The sequence below is a fragment of the Callorhinchus milii genome, unplaced genomic scaffold, assembly GCF_018977255.1.
Source record: "Callorhinchus milii isolate IMCB2004 unplaced genomic scaffold, IMCB_Cmil_1.0 Scaffold19, whole genome shotgun sequence".
Lineage (NCBI taxonomy): Eukaryota > Metazoa > Chordata > Chondrichthyes > Chimaeriformes > Callorhinchidae > Callorhinchus > Callorhinchus milii.
In genome coordinates, this window is record NW_024704760.1 from 2,440,155 (window position 1) to 2,462,178 (window position 22,024).

The 22,024-nt window shown below is 40.5% G+C and overlaps 1 protein-coding gene and 1 long non-coding RNA gene across 4 annotated transcripts in view; one reads left to right on the forward strand and one right to left on the reverse strand.

Annotated features, from left to right (window-relative positions):
- The window catches only part of LOC103182468 (G1/S-specific cyclin-D2), a 74,941-nt gene that overhangs the window by 52,220 nt on the left and 697 nt on the right, over positions 1-22,024 (forward strand). Inside the window, exons 1-5 of one of the 3 annotated variants that reach the window (XM_042342185.1) lie at positions 8,758-9,016; positions 11,395-11,610; positions 15,802-15,961; positions 16,791-16,933; positions 17,676-18,108. In XM_042342185.1, the coding sequence (XP_042198119.1) occupies positions 8,819-9,016; positions 11,395-11,610; positions 15,802-15,961; positions 16,791-16,933; positions 17,676-17,789 (831 nt within the window). In that variant the 5' untranslated portion in view covers positions 8,758-8,818 and the 3' untranslated portion in view covers positions 17,790-18,108. Of the gene's footprint in view, positions 1-8,757; positions 9,017-11,394; positions 11,611-15,801; positions 15,962-16,790; positions 16,934-17,675; positions 18,109-22,024 lie in introns of those variants that run through there. The other 2 variants (XM_042342183.1, XM_042342184.1) reach the window with 2 other exon arrangements.
- Positions 11,445-13,165, reverse strand: LOC121850442. The gene is made up of 2 exons (XR_006085606.1): positions 13,067-13,165; positions 11,445-11,607 (listed from the first exon to the last, which is right to left on the reverse strand). It is a non-coding gene; the product is annotated as an uncharacterized LOC121850442 (long non-coding RNA).

The window sequence follows — 22,024 nt, forward strand, 5'->3', positions numbered from 1 at the left end:
TGAGCAGTTTGGACCTTTAACCAGCGCAACTTTTAAAATACACAGGAGAACCTGTTTTCTTGCACAACACGCTTATCAGGGCAAATATTATAAAGCAGAATTAGACAAGCGTTAACTTGTAAAATATGTTTCAATTCTCATTTTAATAAGTTAACATTTACTTTTTAGTGATATTAGATCATTGGCCATTTATAATATCGAATGCATTTGACACGGCGCCTTTATCACATCCTTGAGACGTCTCAAAGCGCTTCTCAGAATATACTGTAAAGCGAATTGGTTGTATATTTTGCGGGTGAAACACGGCAGCCAATTGCACACAGCAATGTCCCAGATGATACATTTGCATAGTTGGTCTAGAAATGGCAATTGAATCTATTTAAAATATCCTTAAGGGGGTTTCCAAAGGTTGGTTTCTACGTTATATGCTATAGAAAAAAGGAATTAACGCTCACATAGAATATCTAAACTTGTTTTCTTTTAAGTATGAATCATATACATAATCCGAATTTAAACAGATTCTTGTCTTTTTTAAAAAAAATATAGATTCCATCTCTTATTCTAAAGTATCTTTATTCTCTAAGCTTTAAAAATGTACCCACAAGAGCTTGCTTGGAATATCACATATAGATGGCGTGTCAGTATAAAAATAAGCTGAATAAGCTTTCAACTTTGAAAAAATAGGCATCGGTAAGAACGGTTGAAAAGGTTAATCCAAACTTCCTTAGTATTGCAGTTTGCTGTTACTATATATCTGACAAATAGGAGCTCAGTTAATTTAATTTAATAAAGTGCGCTTTTTAAAGTACAAAACAACATCGCAAGTTGTGCTGCTGGAATTCTCTGGCGTTCAGGGTCGCAGTTCTAAATGCTCGTACAGTACATGTGCAATTGGGAGAATGTGATCATTTGAAACATAGATCAATACGGTCGCACTTTTCTTGAATTGATTCAGCCGGAGGATCATTGGGGGGAAAAAAATTGCATCCAAGCAACTTAGGAAAAAGAAGTCAGGTTGAAATAATTGAGTCACAAGAAAGAATATTTGGATATACTCTTATTTATTCCCAACTACGGTGAGAATCATTTTCCACAGTAGTGCTATGCGCACAAGTCCCTGTGAACTCAAAACATTTCCGTTTCTTTGCACTTGATAGATCCACTGTGCTCTCCTTCTTGGTTAGTTCTCTTTTCAATGTGCGCTGACACAAATGGCTAACAGGATAATAATGTATGACTGTTTATGGGGCATTGCTGTGCGCGATTGGTTGCCGCATTTCTCCCACAAAATCCGCAGTCAATTCACTTTACAATATATCCTACAAAGAGCTTTGAGGCTTCTCAATGTCGTGATAAGGCGCTATATCAAATGCAAGGATTCTTATTATTAGTAGTAGTATTATGATGACACAATAACTTAAGTCGAATGCAAATAGCACACCGACTCATGCAGTGAGAAAGTGACTGGAGGTGGGAAACAGACTATTTTTCTGAACAAGGGCATCGTGCCTCATCCCCCAACTAGAAAAGATTGCATTGATTATCGTGTAAGTGATGATGAATCTTGTGAGCTGGAAAGTCTGCGTCACTTTACAGAACAAGTAACTTTTTGTGTCACTTGGCCGGCGTAGTCGTGTTCTAAAACAGAATGTAATGGTTTATTGAACATTTGTCATTGAGAAACTGCAGATGCAGAAAGTCCAAAGGTAGAGAAATAACGAGAATAATCGTTACATTTGATATAGCGCCTTATCGGGTCGTTGAGACATCTCAAAATATATATTGTAAAGTGGATTGACTGTGTATTTTGTGGGCAAAATGCACGAAAAAGTACATTGGAAATTTTCCCTTCCTATCCCTTTATTCATAACTTTTTCCATCAGATGACTTTCCACACAGTGTGATCATTTTCTACTTCATTCTGGGTTGGGTATGTGAAAAGGCATTTGCAGATGAACTATGTAGATGTTGCATGTGATAACCTGTCATTAGTAGGTGTGCTCCCACTGATGAATGCATTACTCTTTTCTTACCTCAGAACACTTTCCCCTCATTATTGTCGTAGTTGCCCCCACACATCTGATTTTCATTTCAAGTGGCTGAAAGGTTGGCAACTTGCCCAACCAACAGCAGAGACAAAAAGTCGCCACGGAACGAGAAAATTACTTTAAGAAAGGCACAAAACTCATTAAACATCAAATGCATTTGCAGGAACATGGTACTGTCGTACTGCTTTGCAAAAGCAAAAAAATATACCACAAGAGAGGGATTCGAAAAATATCTAACAAGAGAAATATACAACTTAACTCTGGTCTAAAAAAAGACTGTCAGGAAATACTGGTAGCGATGTCAACGTTTGGGACTCTGCTAGAACGGTGCAAGCTGCTACAGGTTGAAACAGACGATGGGAGTGTAATGAAGGGCACTCTCTCTATTACCTGAAGGCAGTGTCTCACCTAATAGCTTGGCTAAGAATAGGCAAAAAAAAATGCAAGTCAGAAGAATTCAGATCTAACAGCCACAAGAATTCAAGGCAAGGCAAGTTTGAAAGGTTCCCACTCCGCACAGACGAAGACAATGTCAAACACAGAAAAGGCACAAAAATAACTCAAAACTTGACTGGACAGAAAATAATAATAATGCTAATAATAATAATAATCCTTGCATTCGATAGCACTTCACAGAATAAATATACTGTAAAGTGAATTGACTGTGTATTTTGTGGGCGAAAAGCAGCAGACAATAGCAGATAATGCCAAGAACTGGTATAATTGTCACTAAATCTAGATCTAATATCACTAAAAGGCAAATAGACACTACACTATACTAGACGGAATGAGTGAAATCAGCAAGAAAAATACTTTGAGATGTATTTTATTCTTGTATTAAAAGACCTAAAGTTGCTTTGATGGCTGTGTCTTGCAATGCTTATTTGAGACATATAGAGATTGACACTGCTGTCAAAAACAGAATCTGCTGATTAGCTGAATAATAATGTTTCCTGACTTGTCGACAAGACTAAAGAGAGGTCACTTTCCATTTACCAGAATACAAACCGTTAGTGTATATTCCCCATTTTAAGAATTTATCAGCAAACTCCCTGATCTTGACAACCAACTAATGTATAACCATCCTCTGTCATTGCAGAACCCGGTAAACTATGGTAATTTGTTAACAAGGCAAATCTAATTAACGAGCAAATAGAATAGAAAAATTGTCACTTTACAACTTAACTTAAATGCTGCCACGTTTCCTTATTTCAGTTTTCTATACTTTTCATTACTTCACAACCTCTCCCTCTCTCTCTCTCTCTCTCTCTATATATATATATATAAATGTTTCCCGTGGGAAGGAGAGGAAAATAAATTGCAGACTTATCTCTAACTTTCATACCACTCAAACATCACAATTCTAACACCTATCCTCCACCTAAGCATTTTCCATTGTTTTTTTTCCTTCTGACACTGAAACTGCTCTGGAATTATCACACATCACCCACATTGGAACAAACAGAAGCTACGTTATCCAAAAGACGATTGGTAACTATTTCAGATGCAAAGTTATTCTGCCCAACATCACTTGGATATCTGTGCTTTGAATTAATAAACTATATGATATGTACAGCGGTATTACGGCTAATTAAAAGGTGGTGTATTATTATCCACATTGCACTTTTCTTCTCACAAATCAAGTTCCCAGGAAATGCTCTGCTCTATCGTAGGATGGAAAGTTGTGTGTCAAACGTCATCCACTTTAGTAACTGTAGTTCACAGCAGAAATGGAAGTTGCCAAGTTCGCTGGGAATTATTTAACCAAGTGAGCCCATAAAAGCAAACAAAGAGAACTGTATATAATAACCCCACCACCAACAACAAATTGCATTTATACAGCGCCTTTCTGTAAGAACAAATGCCTATCAGATGTGTGCCTAGAGTTTGGATTCAGATGAAATTCGTAACGCAATGCTCTCTTGGTTTGGGATGTTAACCTTGTGAATTTGATACACTTTCATCCATATGTTTATTCTCTCCGGATAAATAGTAATAGCTAAAATACAATTAAATTGCAGTCATAGTTTACAAATGCTTGCCAATTTATATTTATATTATAATCCTTGCAGAAGTTCAGATCAACACCTAACATTTCTGGTACAGAATCTATCAGGATTCAACTGTTCTTAGTTAAAATAATTCCAATAATCCATTTTAATTGCATTACACTGTAAAAGTTGCACATTCTCACCTATCTTCTCCCTAATACATTATGGTCTTGAGCTCTGTAAGGATTCGATCTGTTAGAATTCAGATTTGTTTTGTTTCACTATTTACTGGTTCGTAACGAATTCTACTAATTCTACGAATTCTACTGACAAACTCATTCGTGTTAATAAAAATAAATTCATTAGGAAACTCCACATTTTTGCCTATTTCTGTGCGTTCAGCTCAGACCAAATTGGTATTTCTGATTTATAGCAAGTGACTCTTGTGCATTTGTACAATACATTTGTACATATATATTGTATGTACATCCAACACATATCAAACACATGTCAGAATATTCAATTTTATTTCCCACTATCAACACACCATTCGTTTACTTTTAACCGCATTTTAAAAAAATATATGTATACAGTATATATGTTCCAAATATAAATAAACTACTATTTTAAGTGTGGGAAACTGGACAGAAATAATAGTGCGTTAACCTCCATTCAACCTACATGACCTGAGTTCAATCCCAGGCAGGTCAGGGCCAAACCTTGGGCAAGTTCCTTACTCCACACAGAGCCTAATAATAATCCCTCCAAAACCAAAAACAATAATAAATTGGTCATTTTCAATCCACGACTATTTGTGGGACATTGCTGTGCGCAATTGGCTGCCGCGTTCGCCCACAAATATACAGTCAATTCACTTTACAGTGTGTTCTGTGAAGCGCTTTGGGACGTCCTCCCGACGTGAAAAGCGCTATATCAAATGCAAGGATTATTATTATTATTATAACAAACAAAAGAATGAATAAAAGAATAGACGAAATAAAAGAATAAATAAACAAATGAATCAGACAACAAACGAAATAGTCCAATAATGGACAAAAGAATAAATAAAAGAATAAAAAATACAAATTAATCAAATAATAAACAAAAGAATAAATGAAGTAAGTCAGTAGGTAAGTTAGTTAGCTGTATCAAATGCAAGGATTATTATTATTATTATTATTATGAACAATATCAAATTAATTCTGCCCACAGCCAGCTCCTGTGCTTTGAAAAAGTATAAGAAGCTTAAAATGTTGCATTGAAATTGAATCCACACGTTTTCCTATTTACTACAGAAAATATCCAACGCATTGTTGACTGTTTTGGTTGGTTGTTATGTAACGGATGTAGCAGTATAAATGAAGTTTCTCAGCGCTCCACATCGAGCATTCACCAGTCACACACATCATGGGTGAGAGAAATGTATTTTCAGTCTAGAATATGGCCAAGGAGATTGCACACAACTTGACTGATTCTGAATTGCCCACATCCAGACGAATCATAAGTTTGCAACAATTTTATTGTATTTAATAGGCAATAAGGAGAATTTAAATGACAGAGAATATGTAGATTTAACTGTATTTTAAACCAACTCATTTAGAACTGTGGGAATTCCCCCCCCCCCCAAAAAAGGTCTATTGCCCGGACAGTCTTCGAGTAATATGAGCGGATTCATTATTTGTCATATTTTGCACTAACGCTTAATTCTATTCTCACTCTCTGTCCGAAAATACTTGAAAAAGCTGCAAATTAGATATTTTGCGTACAAGTGGGAGCTTAATCATTCATTCCTCCCTGAGCCCTCCGTGCACTTATAATAATTGTGATGATTTCTGGATGGCCCCTGAGAGAGTGTGATCGTTTCAACTCGTAGAATAGTAGCACAACTGCAAGAGCCCGACGCCTCTGCAATATAAGAGGTTCGGGGGAAGCTGAAGCATAATAATAATTTGATATCGTACCGTCAAAACATCTCCAAGCGCTTTACCAGATACACTGTAAAGTGGTGTGACCCTGTGTACTTTATGTGCGAACTTGGCAGCCGACCTGTGGGCGGTAACGTCCCCCCAAACCAGGCGCTGAATGAGCGAACGGTTTTAATTTGGGTGGAGATTGTTGGGACCGGGAGAAGTGTACTTCTCTCCACTAAACAACAGCACATTTACATGTGTATTTATAGCGCCTTCCGAGTCCGAGGGCAGACTCGGAAGACCAACCTCGGAATCCCTTCGACTCGCCCCATTGCTCGGCCTCAACAACTTTCTCTTTGACCACGCTTTCGATCATCTAAAAGACGTGGAAAGCGCTGTGTCAAATGCAAGGATTATTATCATTATTATCATTATTATCATTATTATCATTATCATTATCATTATTATTATTATTATTATCCTTCTTCTGCCGCCACCCCCAAGGCACTGGACAGGCAGTAAGGACAGCAATGTAAAGTTAGCATCACTTTTGACCTTAAAGATAATAATCGGGTCACTTCAATCCGCGACTGTCCGTGGGGTAAGGCTGTGCCCAGTTGGCGGCCGCGTTTCGCCCACGACGTACGCACGCGTTCCAGCGTATCCTGTGAAGCGCTTGGAGACGTCTCGAAGACGTGATAAGGCGTTATATCAAATGCTCGGGTTGGTGAACCCGTGCTCTGTGTGTGTGCGCGCGTGTGTGTGTGTGTGTGTGAGCCCAGTGCCCTGTGTGTACCCCGTGTGTGTGTGTGTGTGTCTGTGTTTGTGTTTGTGTGAGCCTCGCGCTGTGTGCGAGTGAGCCTTACGCGCTCTGAGACGCTACCCTGCGTGGAGGGCGCTGTGTAAACGCAAGTTGTTGTTGTTGTTGTGTGTGTGAGCCTATGTGTGTGTGAGCCCAGTGCTGTGTGTGTGTGTGTATTTGAGCCCAGTGCTGTGTGAGTGTGAGCCCAGTGCTATGTGAGTGTGAGCCCAGTGCTGTGTGAGTGTGAGCCCAGTGTTGTGAGCGTGAGCCGTGTGAGTCCAGTGTTGTGAGTGTGAGCCCAGTGTTGTGAGTGTGAGCCCAGTGTTGTGAGTGTGAGCCCAGTGTTGTGAGTGTGAGCCCAGTGTTGTGAGCGTGAGCCGTGTTGTGAGTGTGAGCCCAGTGTTGTGAGTATGAGCCCAGTGCTGTGTGTGAGTGTGAGCCCAGTGCTGTGTGTGTGTGTGAGTGTGAGCCCAGTGCTGTGTGTGAGTGTGAGCCCAGTGCTGTGTGTGTGTGTGAGTGTGAGCCCAGTGCTGTGTGTGTGTGTGTGAGCCCAGTGCTGTGTAACTGTGTGTGTGTGTGAGTGTGAGCCCAGTGCTGTGTATCTGTGTGTGTGTGAGTGTGAGCCCAGTGCTGTGTGTGTGAGCCCAGTGCTGTGTATCTATGTGTGTGTGAGTGTGAGCCCAGTGGTGTGTGAGTGTGAGCCCAGTGCTGTATCTGTGTGTGTGAGTGTGAGCCCAGTGCTGTGTATCTGTGTGTGTGTGAGTGTGAGCCCAGTGCTGTGTATCTGTGTGTGTGTGAGTGTGAGCCCAGTGCTGTGTGTGTGAGTGTGTGTGTATCTGTACCCAGTGCTGTGTGTGTGTGAGTGTGAGAGAGTATCTGTGAGAGTGTGAGTGTGTGAGAGAGTATCTGTGTGTGAGAGTGTGAGTGTGTGAGAGTATCTGTGTGTGAGTGTATCTGTGTGTGTGTGTGAGCCCAGTGCTGTGTGTGAGTGTGAGCCCAGTGCTGTGTGTGAGTGTGAGCCCAGAGCTGTGAGAGTGTGAGAGTGTGAGAGTATCTGTGAGAGTGTGAGAGAGTATCTGTGAGTGTGTGAGAGTGTATCTGTGTGTGTGAGCCCAGTGCTGTGAGTGTGTGAGAGAGTATCTGTGAGTGTGAGAGAGTATCTGTGAGTGTGTGAGTGTGAGTGTATCTGTGTGAGTATGTGAGTATCTGTGAGTGTGTGAGTGTGTGAGTATCTGTGAGAGTGTGAGTGTGTGAGAGTATCTGTGAGAGTGTGTGAGTGTGTGAGAGTATCTGTGAGAGTGTGAGTGTGTGAGAGTATCTGTGAGAGTGTGGGAGTGTGAGAGAGTATCTGTGAGTGTGAGAGAGTATCTATGAGTGTGTGAGTGTGTGAGAGTATCTGTGAGTGTGTGTGAATGTGTGAGAGTATCTGTGAGTGTGAGTGTGTGAGAGTATCTGTGAGTGTGTGTGAGTGTGGGAGAGTATCTGTGAGTGTGTGTGAGTGTGAGAGACTATCTGTGAGAGTGTGTGAGTATCTGTGAGTGTGAGAGTATCTGTGAGTGTGAGAGTGAGCCCAGTGCTGTGTATCTGTGTGTGAGAGTATCTGAGAGAGTGTAAGTGTATGTGTGTGAGTGTGTGAGAGAGTATCTGTGTGAGTGTGAGAGTATCTGTGTGAGTGTGAGAGTATCTGTGAGAGTGTGAGTGTGAGCCCAGTGCTGTGTGTGTGTGTGAGTGTGAGAGTATCTGAGTGAGTGAGTGTGAGAATGTATCTGTGTGTGAGTGTGTGTGTGAGTGAGTGTGAGAGTATCTGAGTGAGTGAGTGAGTGAATGTGAGAGTGTATCTGTGTGTGAGAGTGTGAGTGTGAGCCCAGTGCTGTGTGTGTGAGTGTGTGTGAGTGAGTGAGTGAGTGTGTACCGCGGGCGCTGAGACCCAGTTACCCACAGAGAGAGAGAGAGAGGGAGAGAGTGAGAGAGAGTGGGAGGAGAGAGAGGAGGGGATCAGTCAGAGCTCTGTGTCTCTCTCCCTCACTCACTCAGTCCCTCTCACTCGCACTCGGGCACTGTGCGGCTATGGAGCTGCTGTGTATGGAGAACGCCCCTAAGGTGCAGCGCGCGTTCCCGGACCCCAAACTGCTGTTGGACCACCGGGTGATGCAGAATATGCTACAGGTGGAGGACCGCTACACCCCCCGGACCTCGTACTTCAAATGTGTCCAAAGGGAAATCGAACCCTATATGAGGAAAATGGTCGCGTTCTGGATGTTGGAGGTATATATATATATATATATATATATCGCAGCACAAAACACACAGTCACTTTATCAGACGGTCACCCGTACACCGACATGTGTGTGTGCGTGTGTGTGCAATCTGTTATACTGTGGTCTATATATGTGTATATATATATGTGTGTGTGTGTGTGCAATCTGTTATAATATGGTCTATATGTGTGTGTGTGTCCAATCTATTATAATATGGTCTACATGTGTGTGTGTGTGCAGTCTGTTATAATATGATCTATATATGTGTGTGTGTGTGTGATCTATATCTGTATGAATATAATCTATATATATATATGTGTGTGTGTGTGTGTGCAGTCAATTATATATGTGTGAATATGATCTACATATATATGTATGTGTGTGTGTGTGTGTGTGTGTGTGTGTGACCTATAATATCTGTGTGGATATAATCTATATATGTGTGTGTGTGTGTGTGTTGTGTGTAACCTATTATAATATCTGTATAAATATGATCTATATATATATATGTGTGTGTGTGTGTAATTTCTAATAATATCTGTATGAATATAATCTGTATATATATGTGTGTGTGTGTGACCTGTGTGATATGATCTATATGGATGTCACCTCTATTAGATATAGATAATCCATATAAATGTATGTAATCTGTAATAGATATATATATATATAATCTCCACAAATATCACCTTATACATTGTAATAAATGTAATCTATGTGAGCACACTCCATATATGTGATATGATATAATCTATGTGATCTCTGTATTCCATAACACAATCTCCATAAATATAATCTCTCTGTATATTATAATTTCTATAAATATAAAATGCTCTGCACATACAGTGAGGTATATATATATATATATAGTAATAAATGTTCTGAACCTAACCCACATCTTTGCAGAGAAGTGTTTTGAGTCAGGATATGTGAGGTGGTGCTTTACAGCTGTGTCAGGGAACCAGTTTTATATCATTTTTAGGTAGAAATATATGCACATATGCATATGTATTTGCAGTGAGCGAGAGAGTGAACGAGAGAGAGAGAGAGGGAGAGGGAGAGATCAACATCATCATCATCAAAAAAAAGAGAGAGAGAGAGAGAGAAGAGCTGGAATAAAAAGAATTAAAAACCCTTCAAGTTGCTTTGCAAACTTTTAACTCGACTTAAACCTCAGCTCAGAACCTCTTTGCAAACAGCAGCAAAGCTCTTTTTTTCTCTCTCTCTCTCTCTCTCTCCCCTTTACTGTACCCATTCAGATGCAAATGTGGCACCAAGTGCGAGACAGAAAAGTGTGTGTGTGTGTGTGTTTTTTTTTTCTTTTTTTTTTAAAAAAAAGGTTTTTTTTCACCCCCTTTCTCTTTCTTTCTCTCTCTCTCTCTCTCTCACTGATCAACACTGTCGCCATGTTGACTCCACTTCAAGAGAGAGAGAGAGAAAAAACTTAACTTTTTTTTTGAGCTGCTTCTCTCTCTCTCTCTCTTTTCTTTCTCTTTCTCTCTTATCAAAAAGTCTTTGGGGTTTTTTTTTCCTTTTGAATGGCATTGGGTGGAGGGGGTGGTGGGGTGGAGGGGGTGGGGGTACCATTGCCTTTTTGCTGCTTGAGAATGCAACCAGTCAGGAGTGTCACACACTGCTCTGGTCTTTTTTTTTGGCCAAAAAAAATATAGATATATAGATATATATCTATATATTTTTAAAAAATGTTAATGAAATGCTTGTGAAAGACTTCTGCCCAACTTAACATTGCACCCTCCCCACCCTTTGCTCTCCTCTCCCTCTCCATCTCCTCTCCCTCCATCCCTCCCTACCCCACCAAAGGGCAGAGTAAGTAACATCTTGGTTGCCAATAGCCAAAGTGACTTGCACCCAACCCCCCCCCCCAAAAAAAAGACCCCCTCCCCTAACCATTTACACCTCAGATTTGCATCCCTGCTGCAAGACAATTTGCTGATCGATTTGGATCAGAGACCACCACCCTGAGCATCTGCTGTTGATTTCAGTCTGAATGCATATTATTGATCACTTTGGGTGCAAAGCTGTCATTTTCACGATTTTTTTTGGGGGGGGGGGGTGGAGGAAGGGAGGGGAGAGAGGATTGTTTATAAGTCAAGTGTTAAATGTTTTAGAAAGGCAATTTTATGCAAATGATGTGAAAACACCCCCCCCCCCCACAAAGTTGAGTGTTTTTATTTATTTGTATATATATATATATATTGTATGTGTCAAACTCACTAAATTGACCCCCACCTCCCACACACAAAAAAAAATGGCATGGAATGACTTCAAATGTTTAGCTTTTTTTTAAGTGCAATATGCATATTGATTCTGCTTTTTGTCTCTCCCCAACTCCCCCCCCAACCCCCTCACCCCCAACTCTTTTAGGTGTGCGAGGAGCAGAAATGCGAAGAGGAAGTATTTCTGTTGGCTATGAATTATCTGGATAGATTTTTATCTTCGGTTCCAACCAAAAAGTGTCACCTCCAGCTGCTGGGGGCAGTCTGCATGTTTCTGGCATCCAAGTTGAAAGAAACCATCCCCCTAACAGCTGAGAAGCTCTGCATTTACACAGACAATTCAATCGCTCCACAGGACCTGCTGGTAAAAAAAAAACAAACCCTGCTATTACTATTCAGAAGATTTTATTAAAATATATGACATATTCCATATTACGTATTCATATGATGTGTGTATATATATACACATATATACATATATATATACACACACACATATATATATACATATATATATATACTAATGACATATATATATACTAATACATATATATACTAATACATATATATACTAATACATATATATATACTAATATATGTATACATATATATACTAATAAAACCCTCAAAGGCCAGTTCCTTCGTGCATTGGCGGTAACTCGCATATTCTAACGACTTTATTTAATTTGCCATTCATTTTCGGACGCGGGTCCACATACAGCGGCTCGTTTCGGGCCGAGGACAGGCGGGAGGTGGGGGGGGGGGGGGGAAAGGGCAGTGCCTGTTGAACGGCAGCATTTGCGCGCAGGATAACTGGTTATTGATTATAATTCTAATACTTCATTGGGTTCGGTGCAGAGCGACATTGATCAGGAAAGGGGACGTGGCGCCCTCCAGTGGGAGAACCATTATAGCACTGTACATCCCCCCCCCACCACCCCATTGATTTGGAAGGGGCGAGTGGGTAAGAAAGGGATGTCCCTTTCATGCAGAGTATTTTAAAACAATAAAAAAAAAGTACTGGAAAATTAACCCTTACACCTGCTTTATCCTCCGCGACTAACATCGCTTTACCTTTAACTTCACCGGGGACAACCTTTTAATTTCTTGACGCGTTTCGGGGAAAAAACGAAATGAACGCAGAACGTTTTACATTCGTGCGGCTACAGTTTTTAACGCGGCTTCTATGCAGGCAGATTAAAAGCCAAGGGGCTGCTTAGTTGTTTAATGCTGAAGCGCTGACATTGGTTGATCGTCAAGTTGTTTGGAACCTTTGAACTGTTTTGGAGACGCCTAGTGATTATGAAATTAATTGCATCACCTGCCATAAATTGTGTCTACTTTCTAAGCGTTCGCCTTCTAATTTGAGAAGTTACAATTGTAGGTCCGGCCTGCGTTTGTAAGGAGCAGGGGGTTGAAACCGGGAATAGAATGATCCGACATGTCTTCCAACAACGTTTCCTTCTCTTGAGATGTAACGCCATTTGCAGGGCTGGGCAGAATGTGAGAGAATGTTATCCACCTCACCATATTCTCTAGTCCTAGTAGAGAAACGGTGACATTTGCCCTCGGTGGGTAGGTGGGCTTAAACATCTGAAGTTTGCAATTAAACTGAGGTGCACCAACTGGCAGTCTCATGCTCTGCAGCTAATTTTCCACCGTGATCATCGCAGGTGCACTTAAAAAAAAAGTTGATCAAGTGTATTTACATATTTATCTCAGTGTACGATAGTTGTTCGTTCAGTAAATTGATTTAGTTTGAAATTTCTACACGGCATCGAGAGGTAAAATAAGTGCAATGCAGTTGGTTGAATACTTACAATTGCTAACTATATCAGCCGTGATATTGCTTGATTGCTATGATTGTTTGCAGAGATCAATCGCTGAGAGGCCACTTGAAGGCAGATACATCTCTCCGCTCTCTGTGAATCAAGTCATAAATAAAGCTACAAATTACAGATCTAAGATAAGCCTGCAAATGTAGTACAATAAATAAAACAAATCTCTCTGCAGTTGCTGTGCAGGGACCCTATAAAAATCATCCAAATGGCATGCCACTTGCAGAGATATGTCAAGGTTTGCTGATTTGGCTATCGTGTACTTTTGTTTTAGACTAACTGAGAATGTCACTAAACAGGAATGGCTTGCCCCCCCACCTCCTGAAACAACTTGGAATCGTTCTCTTAAAACCGCAAGAAGTTACAAGAACGCACGTTAAGCTTTTATTTGACAAGTTACGCCAGTTGTGGAGTTCTGGGGGGGGCCGTCCTAAAATAACTTATTCTAGGTCCACGGCCATCTTTAACAGTATCGGGATCATACACTTCTATGCAGCCAGATACCAATGCATCAGTTACAGCTTTATACAGGGTTTCCATGTCCTGAGAAATTGTGCACTGGTTCAAATCTTGTTACTTACTGTTCAGCCACCCAGCATACAACTGCAGGTGTGACTACAGCAGTACACAGTACATTCATTTCGAGCCTTGATGGATGTGGGGAGCTTCAGAGCACACCATCTCTGCAAAACCAGACTAGACGGTCTGTTGCAATCTGAAGACTGTTGCATTTTAATAGGTCAGATAGCCTATAAATACAAAACGCAGGTTGTATTTGTCGCTATTGCACCAAATAGTTTGGATCCGACATTCAGCTCTTCCCTTCAAATAGGGCCGAGTAGTGTGGGATAGAGACCCAACAGTCTTGTTGCTCAAACCAAAGCGGACCGAAGAAAATGTCATTAGTTTTCAGAGTGCTTGGGCGTGGCACCCAGCACTTAAGGGAGATCCGTCCGATAACTCAGTCTAATGTATCCGCCCACCCTGATAATGAAATCAATCGGTTAAAGAATTGATGGATATTAGACATATTAAAATGGCCGAGAGCCTGTGACAGCTTAGCTTGTGGTTGGTTTTACTGTCCATTTCTCCATGGGAGAATTTTGAGGGAAAGATTGGAGGGTTTTACCCAACTGAAGCTGATCAGTTTGAGTGCCTTTGTAACTATGGAATCGAATCTATAGATCAGAAACTTGTGTGACAATATTTTTTTTAACAAAAGGCTCTTTTAAGATTCCTTTTCTAAAAAAAAAATCAACTGTGACAAAATTCCTTTTGTTTTCTTCATTTCTATGGATTTTTTAATTGGTTAATTTAAATAATAAAAATCCTTGCATTTGATACAGAGACTGATCACGTCTTCGAGACGTCTCAAAAGTGCTTCACAGAATATACTGTAAAGTGAATTGACTATTTTGTGGGCGAAACGTAGCAGCCAATGGTGCACAACATGGCAGGCACAATAATATTGGCCTGCAGTCTCAGCACTGACTGAGTATAAATAACTATTCTAATCTGAAAGGCATCCTGATCGTCAAAAAGACCAATATTTCCGTGATTCAATGCGATTCCAAGGCTTGCCGGGAAGTAAGTGCGCATGAGGCAACAGGTCCAAGACGCATTGAATCACGGGAAATGTAGCCTTGACCTGTTTCTGCAGGTGCTCTTAATGCCTGCACTGAATTACACATGCATAGTGTAGATTATTGATTAAATCGGGTCTAATATGACTTATACAGTTTGCCTGTAACTCGGACTTCATGTAAGTTCTATTAAATGTTGGGGTCCCGACTGATATGACTGATGTCAGTTTTACTGTCTACATAAATGTTCTAGATTTGCAGACAGTGAACTTGCAGATAACACCCAAACTAGACATCCTGTGGAATCAGAGGAGGTAGACAAAAAATGCTACAGAAGAGAGTTTGACAGGATATGCGCCTGGGCTGATAAGTGGCAAATGAAGTTGAATGCAGATAAATGCAAGCTTCTTGGAGATAGGAATTAAAACTAGGAGGCAGGCAAATGTATTCCATGATAGAACATGATGCCAAGGGAGAACAACTGAAAGTGTTAAATCAACTCATTGCTTTAACATATTTCAAATAGTCTGAGACAGCAATAAACAAAACAAGATGCTCGCCTGAGTGGCCTATTAAGTTGAGATTCCTAGAACGCATGTTCAAGGTGCGCAATGCTCTGGTGTAAGGGTCACACCTGGAGAACTGGTCAGTGCAGCATGGGTGTGGGCAGTTTACTGAGGCCCTAGTGACAATGTTATGGAAAGTGACATAAAGTTTGATCCACGCTGCTAAAGGAATAAATAAACTGGTTTGCTTCTATCACGGGATATGTTTTGTCATTCCTCCAACTTATGCGTTAGGGAACCTAAAGAATATGTGCCAAAGAAAATAAATGGAGACAGATTTTTGTTTTTGTTGTTTGGAAAGATCATGTTAAGCACCGGGGTGTACAGTTACACCACATACTAAACGAGAGGACCAGGTCAGCATAGACCCATCTGTCCCTTTTTCCCCCTAATGCAGCTTTATCATCCGTCAGTAAAAGGTGAGCACAGGGGAACCAATTTCTCCAGTAGACACATGCTCAGTTTTAGATGCCTAGTCTTAAAAGATAAATACATTAAAAGTTTGGATTTAAAAACAAATAAGTTAATGTTGGCCAATTATGTAACGCTTATATGTTCTTTTCCCCAGGACTGGGAGATAGTTGTTCTTGGGAAGCTGAAATGGGATCTCTCGGCTGTAACTCCAAATGATTTTATTGAACATATCCTGGGAAAACTGGCTTTTCCAGTAGACAAGCTGGAACTTATTAAGAAACACACTCTGACCTTCATTGCCATGTGTGCCACAGGTACTCTGCTGTTTTACCTTCTGGCTTTATAGTTAATAAGTCACCTTCATGCTAAGATTTATTCTTTTTGTCTTTAAGATTTAATTTGTTTCTACTTTTTTTTTAAAAAAAGAGCAAACATACGTACTCATTGTCAGGCATGGAACGTAGGAACAGGAGTAGGTATTTAGCCTGTTAAGCCTGCTCTGCCATTTTCTTTAGATCATGGCTGATCTGTAACTCAATACCATTTGCTTGCCTTCTCCCTATACCCTCTGATACAGGTTACTAGCCGAGTATTTGTGTCAACTTCCCTCTTAAACATTCCCACCAACAATGCATCAACAGCCCTCCTAGGAAGCGAATGCCACAACTCTCTGAGTAAAGAAAAATATAAATTGACCAGTCACTCCAGAAGCTTTACACCCTTGTAGTCGCTCTAAATGTTCGATAGATAGCCTGAATTTCTACAATTTGTTTTAGACAAATCTCAGCTCCTCTATTCTGTGCACCATTCATGAACGGAGGTGATGGCCAACCAATGCGCTCTCAAGCCCTCAATTAATCCCACTGCATAACCAGCCTCTGTGAGATACACAATATAGACTCAGTGAACGTTTTTCCTACAGTTATTGATCGCCCCACACATACAGATGTACACAATTAAAGTCGTGTAGTGTCGCCTATAAATTGTAACCTGAACGTCCTTAAGACCTCTTCAATACATCATTCACGTTCTATGATGGAATTTTTAGCCGGTTGATAGTTACATTCTTTACTGTGTTTTAATGCACTCAAATGTTTTGGAAATGCCTGGAATTTACTCTGTGTGCGTCCTCTGTTATTTCAGATTTCAGTTTTGCCATGTACCCGCCTTCCATGATAGCAACGGGGAGTATAGCAGCAGCAATCCGTGGACTTGGAATTTCATGTAGTTCGCTTTCGGATGAGTCTTTGACAGAGCTGCTAGCCAAGATCACCTGCACAGAACTGGTAGGTGACCGGAGTAAACACCCAGACAATTTGCTAACCAGACGCAGTAGTCTTTGCGTGGGCCCAAAGCCTCATATCAACAAGAGAAACAATAGAAAACGTAACTTTCTCCGAACAACGAGTTTTTCTTCTTATATATATAACTTTTCTCTTGTTTTGCTTTTCTCCTTTTATCTGCTTCTAACGTGGAAAGTCCTGCCTTAGCGTGGCTTTCTCTGTAGGGCAGTGTCCTGGCTGACATCTAACAAAACTTTTTCACAATTGGCCCGGTTAAAAAGCAGCCCTGAGAACAGAAACAGGCCTGCCATTTGATGATGAGGCTTGAGCTGTTTAAGGAGTTTAACTGGATCCATTCCAGATTTGAGGCCCAATGGTATTTAACACTTGAAGGTGCTAGCCCTCTAAATACCACACACACACGGTGTCCTTGATTCACCTTTAAACCACTAGCTGAGACACCACTTACTGAATAAGAACAACTATCGTATTGAGCACATTTTGCGTCACAGAGGAGTCCTCAAGTTGATGACAATCTTGTCTATCCATTGTTTTGGTGATTTTATCTATTGGTGCCTCATTGATTAGAAATTCATGTCATTCTAATATAACAAGGCGTAGGTTTAGGTTATTAAATGTAGCAGCCAGCAAAAATATTGCAGTGCTGGTGTATTGAGAAGGGGAGTTTTTAAGTTTGTTAGGATTTTGCTCTGTCGAAAGTTTGACTAGGATTTTTGCTTTGCAGGAAAGCACAGCGACAATAAAACAATTGATAGCCAGTAGCTGGAATGCAAACTCTGAGGCTCAAAAAGGAAACTGTCTTCTGTTACTGAGACATGTTGGAGCTGAACATTGTTAGAAACCTGGCCACGTTCGTCTGCTTCTTTTTAAGTGTTATCTTTTGTCAGATGTGCTTTAAGGGTCGAGGAAAGTTCTGTGTAAACCATCCCATTCTCAATGCATTGTTGAGTGAAAATATTGTAAGATCTTCCTTGTCCTAAAGTTCTTCAGTATTCTCCTGCCAGTCTATTGCACTGATATTGTTAAATACAGGGCTCTTTTCACACTGCACTCCTCTTTAAAATCAGTGATGCTGGTATGCAAGGTCTGTGCTTTTTTCTTATTGCCATCCAGGCTTTATTAGGTAACCAAATGAACTCTGCCAACAAACACACAGTCACTACACCTTACAGTAAATCCCGTAAAGCATTTACGATGACCTCCTAACATGAAAGGCACTGTATCAAATGCAACTATCATCAGTACTGTAAAGGGCTTGTGTTTTATTCTATTTTCTTGACTGGTTTGTATGTTGAGCTTTCTCAATATCAGCCCAGGACCGAGTGTGAGCCACAGGGTGTGAGATTGACCAGCTTGCTTAGCAGATCATCCATTCACTTCGAAGAGAGGCAGCTCAGGACTTCTCAGGGTAGGAGGTTGCCGCTGAACAATGCAACTCCCCGATTTCCATTCAAAGTCTGGAAATGTGCTCTTCTGAATACATGAACAGCCTATTTCTCTCATGGTAGTTGATGTTTCTATATGCGTTTTCTCCATTTCTCTGATCCCAGGGAATATTACAGAGAAGCAGAATGTCTTTCCATGGAACTTTCTCCTGTGAAAAATCATCAAACTTGCCATATTTCAAACTTGTAGCTATGCTTATTGCCTCAAAGCGAATATTTATGGTTTTCAACAACTTTTGGAGTGCTATATCCGGCACCTGTTGATTTCCTTTTTTTTTTGCAACTGAAACTCAATAGACCATCCTTGGCTATTTAGGGGATTGAGATGAGGCACTCCACAAATTGATGCACCCACTTTTAATCACATCGCAAGTGTGAAACGATGTGGCGCTCATCCTATGGTGCGTGGAAAATGTCTTTGATTAGAAAAATGATGTCATGGTGCCTTGCCTGTATATTAATATGGTATACTTGGAAGGCATGTTTCCTTCCTAAATGCCAGTTAAAACCAGTGATCAACAATTAATTCTAGCAGTTACAACAGAGAACTTGTTCCTGTTGAATTGACGAAGATACAGCACGAGAAGTATCAGCTCTTTTGTTCCAGTGACGAATTTATGCGCAAGTTAATTTTCCCCAAGAAATGAGTGTAGTTGAATAGATACAGATCTCACTCTTCTTGGTAAATAAAGTAAGATATTTTGCACTGAGTACTAAGATCGAAACGTTAATTAATGTCCTCCAAAATTGCTTACATATTTTTGAGAGATTCGTTGCTTTTCCTTTTGTGATTTGTTTTGTTTTGAGAATGTGTGTGTGTGTGGGGGTGTGGGGGGGTGGTAAGGGGGGGAGAGTACGTGAACTAAGAAATGGCCAAGCTGTTCGTTGGGTAGGCTGTTCAGAAAGAATCCAGTTTCCTGCTTCTCCTTTGATCCTGGTAATTGGAACCAATTATGGTGCGACTGGGCCCCAAAGGCCGTTGTTCTGCTATTCATTCCGCAGCAGAAAGACTGGGATGAGTTTACCACAGTGTATTATTCTCGCTCTTTGATCTTGTTCCTGTCAAGCACTCAATACTGCTGGTCTGCAGTAGTGTTACCTGCACCCCAGCTGGCTTTATTTTTTTTAAAAAATAGTTGTTGTTCCCTTTAGTTTTCAACTATTTTCTCTTTCCCCCAACCCCAGTCTCTCCCTCCCTCCCTCCCGACAGCTGGTGAAGATAAAAAAAAAGCCTCTATGAGGCATGTGCCTTAGCATTGTGGGCTAGAAATGCTGGAGCAAGGAACAGAGGATGGATAATAGGCTGCAATAGGTGAAAGGAATCCCACTACTTCTAAGGTTACTACTACTACCTATATGCAGACAAAACCAAAAGCTTAGGTATTTGTATACTGCCTCGTGAGGCTGTTTGGTTGAAAGGGAACAGATGGGAGGCTGCATTCATTCCTTTATTGGGAGTCCAGATCTGATGGAAAAAAACAGACTAAGAGTTGTACTTTTGGCCTTTTTTTAAAGCACAAAGGACTTGTTAAGATTAAAACGTATTGTTATACATTGGATCCGAGTACATCAATTCATACGGCAATTGAATACAATAGCATGGAACACAATTCATCTTTTGAAGAAAAAAATAGTTATAAACAAAACCCCTGGATTATTAAAAGAGCCGAAAAAGCAACTACTATCTTTTTTATAAGTAAAGCTGACTGGGTAAAGATATGTATCTTGTTTTAGTGGGTGACTGGTGTGGCTGTGGACCCTAACACATTATTGTATAACAAGTTGGGGTCAATGATTGCAATATTTCCATCGGTGTAGGAGGTGAGGATTCTTTGTAATTTGTAGTGGAGTTACGGTTCACCACTTCCTCTGCTTGCACTGTGAACTTCTAAGCATTTATTGTACATTTCTAGTAAGAATAGATTGCCCTCAATTTATTCTTGTCAGATGATGCACTCTTTGCTATTTCTGTTCACTCCAGACCACTAATAAGTGCATTTTAGAGCTGGACCATTAGGAAGCAAAACTCCAAATCATCCCCATTCTTCAGTTCCTTTTTTATTTTTTATTTTATGTCCGCCGTTGCCTCTCCACACGCCCTGCCAAGGAGAAGAGCTGGAAACCGTATCCCTGTATAATTCATCATTTAAATGTTCCCTCGTTTGGAAGAGATCACATTTAGCTTCCACTCAGCATCTACAGACAATTGGCTGCCTCTTTCTGTTGTTTGGTTGGTTATACAAACTCTACGTGGAATTAGTTTGGACAGGTGCAACCCATCTCTTAGTGGAGATGGATCCACGGCAGAAAAACAGCCATACGTTGGCACTGTATATGACATCTCCAAGACAATAAAGATATGGAAAAGGGAAACATCACACTGGTGGAGGAGTTGAAGCAGATTATTGGGACGGAATAGGAGATTTATTCTGAGTCTGGTCGATTGATGCAGAAATCCCTGCCTAACACATTATTTTGTTCCCGAGTCCTAAAAACCTAACACATTAATGAGAAGAACAATTATCCAAGTATGGCAATAAACAACCAGCTTCTCCATCAATACCTACATGGGTGGTTCTGCTCTTATCTATGTTGTGTTCAGTATACATCTTAACCAATTTATAATGTATGTGGAGAAGTGTAGACTGAGGTATGCTATAGGTCAGAGTATGCAAAGGATTAAGCCTGTTCATTGCCCACTGCAGCCACCAACTTTTGTTTGAAAGGTCACCCTCCTTTGCTCTACATGCACCTATAATAATGCAAAACAGGCTCAGCTTGAATACCCTGAAACAGACTGAAACTGGGGGAAAATACAAACGATACTGACTTTTCGATCTGAACCAAGCAATTTAGAAGCATTTGCTGCAAACATTTTTTTTTGTTAGCTTGCAAAAGCAGTTGGGCGCAAGTGTTTTGGGAAGGCTTGATATTATCTGGGCTTTAGCTTTACTAGAAACTGTTGGTACTCTGCGTGGCAAGCTGGTGAAAAAGTTGTGGTTGTTAGTCTGATTCAATAGTCACAAGTTTTAATTGTAGCTGAGGGTTTAACTCATAGTGTAGAGTGTGCGCGTTTACTGTGAAAAGTATGATATTGTAGGTATGAAAGTTTTGAAGGCGGTCGCTCATCCTCATGCACAGTTTTCTATTCTATGGGGGGGGGGGTGGGGGGGGTGGATAGAGAAGAAAGAAAAATGGATTTATGAGAGAAATGGAAGACAGGATTTGAAATGGATTAACAAGAGAAAGCAAATGGCAAGGTGTTGTTGCTTCTTGACCTCTTTTCACTACAAGCAAATAACTTCCGACTTTGATGAGCCGACAAAGGGTTAACGAAGCAGATTTATAAAGTTCGAATGCGCTTGAATTGATAATCCTGTCCACGTGTGATTACATGTACTTAACCATCTTCTGTGTCGCAGCACATTAATGCACCAACTGGGGACAAATATTAATTCCCCTGTGCCTAGTTCCAAATCTTTGAGAAACACGTTTCTCCTCTTTCTGGGTTCATTCCTCTGCCCTTTCCACGTGGAGGTGTATAATTAAGACTCAATAACTACATATAATATCTACATGCAGATGAATTCATTTGGAAATAAAATGCTCCTGAAATAAATTCAGGTTC